The sequence below is a fragment of the Zootoca vivipara genome, chromosome 13, assembly GCF_963506605.1.
Source record: "Zootoca vivipara chromosome 13, rZooViv1.1, whole genome shotgun sequence".
Classification (NCBI taxonomy): Eukaryota; Metazoa; Chordata; class Lepidosauria; order Squamata; family Lacertidae; genus Zootoca; species Zootoca vivipara.
In genome coordinates, this window is record NC_083288.1 from 28,571,441 (window position 1) to 28,577,440 (window position 6,000).

Here is a 6,000-nt window from a genome sequence, read left to right on the forward strand (position 1 = left end):
TCTCACAGGTTGCACTATTTCCACATTTTGTCGCTCTTCTTGTCCATCCTCTATTAGAACTTTAATATTTTTAAATTCCAAAACCGCTGCATGTGGCTCCTGATTGTCTTTGAGAATAAGTTGTTGTAGTGTTTCAGTGAAGATCTGTGTGTTTCTTCTGTATTTCTGCAATTCTCCCAACACTTCTTGAGTTGTTCCAAAATACATTGTAACCAGTTCTTTTCCATCTTGTGATTTGATGTTTTGACTGGCCACGTTCCTTTATCTTCTCATATTACAATATGGAGCTTGGCCTGCTGTGCCAGAGACAGTGCCTTTTCCTTTTTGTCCACCAAAATCCCATCAAACTGTAATCTAATGTAGTTCCACTGTCCCAATTTTAAAATCCAATCTTTCTTTCCAATTTCACAATCATAGAAATTCAAGTCCAGCTAAAATTCACCCAATTAAATCTTTATTATTATTATTTTTTCAAGTTCAAAAGTTCACTTAATAGGAAGCTTCCTCGACTGGTGACGTCACAATGGCGGCTAATCAGTTTCCAGTTTTCTACCCCCAGGGTACCAAAGGGCTTGTTAATACACCTTATAAGCTTTTGCGGATTTCAACAGACAATAAATTCTCATTCGCTTGGTTCCGCTGCCACAGGAAAGGGTTACAGCTTAATTTTAAAAGAAAATCAGAGTCCCGTTCCAGCTCTATGGCTGCAGGCTCAGTAGCTGCGTTGTGATTTTCTCGTGGGGGGGGGGACAACCTCCGTTTCCTCTTTAAATTCCACTCCCAAGGCCAAATTCTTTTAAAGTCTGAATCCTAAAAGTGATTACTCACATGTCCATTTTATATGTATTGGAGGTATCCGTCACTCATTTAGTCGCCAGCACAGAGCTTTGTGCCTCAGAGGTAGCGAATTGATCCATGGCTCCGTCCCGCTCTTTCTGCTCACGGCACTCCAAAAAAAAGAGCTTGTCGGGTAGTGAGCGGGGCTTTAGGGAGCTCAGCTGGGTGCCCATGTCCCCGGAAAGCTCAATCCGGGGGTTCTTCAGGAGGCTGCGGTGCTCATGCAGCCTTCCCACCCCCACCCACCACCTCCCGTGGTGCTGGGGAAATCGGAGACCGAGAAATACCCCGCCGATTGACAATGGCGATAGACCGGAAGTTTGGGATGAGTGAGTTAGCATGTGGTGGATGTCTAAGTCAGACAGTTGATTCCCAACTCAGCTGGGCTGAGACCAGTATAATTCCCACCAAAAGGGGCATTCTGGGGGCATGGTGGTGACAGAGCTGGGCAATAGCATGACGTAGAAAGATGGGAAATGCAAATCAGGTTATTTTTAAAAGGCTTGTTTTCCTTCTGGTTACAGGTAGGTAGCCGTGTTGGTCTGGGTCGAAGTAAAATAAAAAAATTCCTTCAGTAGCACCTTAAAGACCAACTAAGTTTTTATTTTGGTATGAGCTTTCGTGTGCATGCACACTTTTTCAGATACAGTGAAATAGAAGTCCCCAGGCACTTATGTAGAGAAGGGGTGGGGATGGGGATGGGGAGGGGAGGGGGGATCACTCAGAAGTTTTCCTTCTGACAGACTTGGGTTGGCAGCTGCCTTGCTGCTGAATAGAGTATCGCTCTGGCATAACTTTACACTGGGTTATCTTATGCTGGCTTGCTTTACACCAGCTTCTTGTGTAGAAGCTTGCTCTCACAGAGGATATGAGTACTTTATTATCTGTTGTTTATAATTTTATTGTAAAATGGCATATATAGTTAATGCAGTGTACAATTCAATAGGCAGAGGATGTAACAGAAGGCTTTGTAGCAGGTGTTTTTTTATATCAAAAAAGTGTTGATGTCTTATGTTTATTTTTATATATTTTTGTTGTTGTTTCCTTTTTTGCTTTTGTTTTCTGTTTTACAAAGAAGAACTGTTGAAGTTAAAATTGTAAAATCAATAAAAAATTATTTACAGGGGGAAAAACACTGTTTTCTGTTTTACAAAAATAATTGTTGAAGTTAAAACTGTAAAATCAATAAAAATAATTTACAGGAAAACACACACACAAAAGGAGTGCGTTATTATTCTTCCTGTCACTTCAAACTGCACAGTATTGATATCTACAATACATTCTTAATTAAAGTAGCACCATCATTTTACAAAGGGATTATGCCTCCTTTTCCCAGAAGAGCAATTTAAGTGCAGCTCTTCTTGGAAAACTCAAGAGGTTGTTCTTGAGTTTTCCAAGAAGAGCTGCACTTAAATTGCTCTTCTGGGAAAAGGAGGCATAATCCTCTATCTTGTCATCAATTTTAGGCACTTAGCAACATCGGTTTTCATCAAAATTGGGGAATAACCTAGATGTTTAGAAATGACAGAAAAATTTAAAAAATGTTAAAAAGGAGGAACTTTTCACATAGAGATTTACCAAGCAAGACCTCAAGATTTACAAGGAACCAAAATAGATTTCAAATTACCTCATGATACCACAACTTTTTAACACCCCTCAAATCAGGATTTTTAAAGATGGAAAAAATCAACACACCCTAATTTACCATGACGTTGTGAATATGCAGGTTTCCAGGTTGAAGTTCACATCTTCTCTGTTCCTTCTGAGTATTTTAACGGCAGCAAAGCATGACAGTTGTGCTAAGGTTTGTCTTAGTGTTTCAACTATGCTAGGGATCCCGGTTAAAGTTACTAATCATAGCCTATTGGCTATACATCATGGTTAAGGAGAGACCTTAACTACAGTTCCCAGTTTGGATGATAAACTGAAACACAATCCTTAGCTTAACTGCCATGCCACACTGTTGTTAAATAGTAGGTATGAATTCCTCTCTGGGAGCCAGCTTGGGCTTGGGTACGGGCTTCTCTGCACGCCATGGCTGCTGCCAGCCCAAGGCAGGAAAAGAGGTGCATGGGCATGGCAGTGACGGCCCACACACCTGCACACCTCTTTTCTCTGCTCCAGCTGGCAGCAGCATGGGCTGTCCTCTTTTTTGCTCTTCAATATATGGCAAACCTACCTAACAAGAATCCCATGTTTTTCATTCAATGCATGGTAGAGGTGGTACCTCTACTTACGAATAACTCTACTTACGAATGTTTCTACTTATGAACAGAGCTCCGTCCGCCATCTTGGATGCGGTTTAGATTTTTTTCTACTTACGAATTTTTAGGTAGGATTGCTTCGACTTACGAATTTTTCCCCCAATGCATTCCTATGGGATTCGACTTACATTTTTTCCCCGACTTACGAATGTGCGTTCGGAACGCATTAAATTCTTAAGTAGAGGTACCACTGTATGACAAACCTACCTAACAAGAATTCCATGTTTTTCATTAAAGGCATGCTAAGGTGATTGCTGATGCTGTAGCAGCAGCTGCTTAAGGGGGCTTTTTTATTGATGGAGTGACATACTGATATTTGCTGGTCCTTTATTTCTGTGACGACTGGGATGGCATCAAACAGATTAAATAGGATCAGTGTAATTCCCAACTAAAGGGGCATTCTGGGGGCATGGTGGTGACAGAGCTGGGCAATAGCATGACGTAGAAAGATGGGTAATGCAAATCATGTTATTTTAAAACGGCTTGTTTTCCTTCTGACAGGTGTGGGTTGGCAGCTGCCTTGCTCCTGAACAGAGTATGGTTCTGACGTAACTTTACACTGGGTTAACTTATGCTGGCTTGCTTTCTACCAGCTTCTTGTGTAGAAGATTGCTCTCACAGAGGATATGAGTACTTTATTATCTGTTGTTTATCATTTTAGTGTAAAATGGCATGTATAGTCAATGTAGTGTAGAATTCAATAGGCAGTGGATGTAACAGAAGGCATTGTAGCAGGAATTTTATCATGTGATTTGTATTGTTACATTAGGAGTATATTATGCATATCATGTAGGAATCTGACATGCCTGTTCCATATTCTCTTTTACTACAGTCATTCACTATGTACTTTGCCTTCTTCCTAAAATTATGCTGTCTCTGAGCTTTCTTCTTTTTATTTTTCCCACCACTGAGGACCATGTCTTACAAAATATCCTTGTTCCTTTTTTTCGCATCCCCCCCATTCTGTCCAATCTATCCATGTATTGTTATTCCTTGCTTTTGTCTTATCAACTTATACTATTTGTGATACTTTCATGAAAAGGAAATTATTTTCTTTTCCAAGTTGTAATGAAATCTAAAAAGATTGTTATGGCAGTAAAATAAATTTTAAAAAACCTATTGTTCTGTTTTGTAATTATTATTTTATAAACTGATTTTATTTTTTCCTAAGGAAGGACTAGCAGGGTCCAAAATGCTTATTAAACCATTTGCTGTCCACCCCACTGCTTTTGCGCCCAGTTCCTCTTATTTGGGGGTGGGGTCACATTTTTGTGCAACATTGTCTCCTAAAAGGCAGGTTGACTGTAATTTTTCTTATTCCAATGGTAGATAACAATTCAGTGACACTGATATGAAATGAGAAGCTTCTATGTTCATGCAACAGATTAAGCAAAAACCTTTTCTTCACATTGGTTAAACTTCAGCTGGATCAGAAGGAAATAATGAAGTTAGCTGAATACCATTTGAGATGGCCAGAAATATTTATTCACTCACTCACTCACTCACTCACTCAATGTACAGGGGTGGTGCCAAGAAGTTTTCTCTGATGGAGGAATGTCTTTTATTCTTAAGAAGGTGTTTTGTCAGAAGTGCTTTACTCTGCCAAACAATTCATTGGATCTAACCCAGACATTATCATATATCACTTCATAATCAGAAATTCTTTTTTCATTCTACCCAAAGCTGCTGTGGAAAGGTGTCCTTCTCCTTACAAAACTAAACAACTGACAGATAAGCTTACTCATAGCTTCCTTTATCTCTCTGTTTCTCAGGCAATATACAATGGGATTGACAATGGGGGTTAGAACTGTATAAAAGATGGAGAAGGCTTTGTTCAGGTGTTTCATTGTGTTTGTTTTCGGAAACATGTAGACCATGACAAGGGTTCCATAGAAAACTGTAACCACCATAAGATGGGATGAACAAGTGGAAAAGGCCTTTTGTCTCCCTGTGTTTGATGGAATTCTTAGGATAGTGGAGATTATCAAACCATAGGACACCAAAATCAAAAGAAATGGGGCTAGAGCTATTAGGGAAGAGAGGAAGAAAGCCATTAATTCCATCTGTTGGGTATCACCACAGGCAAGCTTTATAACTGGGGTGAAATCACAAAAGAAATGATCAAGAATACGAGGACCACAAAATGATAGCTGAGACATCAAATAGGTTGTTATAGTGTTAAGTAGAAAACAGCTTGCACATGATCCCATCATAAACTGTATGCACAATGTATGATTCATTAAGGCTGAATAGTGAAGAGGCTTGCAAATTGCTAAATACCGGTCGTAAGACATAGCAGCCAACAGATAACATTCTGAACCCACAAGAGAGCCAAAGAAATAATATTGTAAAAAACAGCCCCACATGGGAATTGTCCTCTCTCCAGTCAAGAAACTTGCTAGCATCCTGGGTACTATGGTTGAGCTGTAGAAGGTCTCCAGGCATGAAAGGTTTCCCAGAAAGAAGTACATGGGGGTATGGAGATGCTGGTCACACACGATAAGAACAACAATCAGAAGGTTTCCAGACATGGTCACAGTGTAGATCAGAAGAAACAATAAAAAGAAAATTAACTGCAGTTCAGGAACATCACTGAATCCCAAGAGAATGAATTCTGCAAAGTCTGTTTTGTTCCTCCAGTTGTGGGTTTCCATTGCATTTACTATGCATGAATAACAGAAACAGAAGTACACTTGTGAAGATAACCATATACACAGTTCTTAAAAAAATGAATCTGTTCATGGATCTTTTAATAGTTCAAAGATGGATGAAATCTGTAAGAAACATTGCAAATTAAGAGGTTAGAGGAAATAATTCCACAGGTGTTGCAAAACTGTCTCTTGAATACAGCAGTGACCCACCAAAATGTTCTATTTGACATGGGTCTGTAACTTTGCCT

The 6,000-nt window shown here is 39.5% G+C and overlaps 1 protein-coding gene across 1 annotated transcript; it reads right to left on the minus strand.

The window, feature by feature from the left end:
* Positions 1–4,774: 4,774 nt before the first annotated feature.
* On the minus strand, positions 4,775–5,755 carry LOC118077911 (olfactory receptor 6B1-like). The gene has a single exon (XM_035101633.1). It carries the CDS (start codon positions 5,753–5,755, stop codon positions 4,775–4,777), a length of 981 nt encoding a protein of 326 aa, XP_034957524.1.
* Positions 5,756–6,000: the final 245 nt, after the last annotated feature.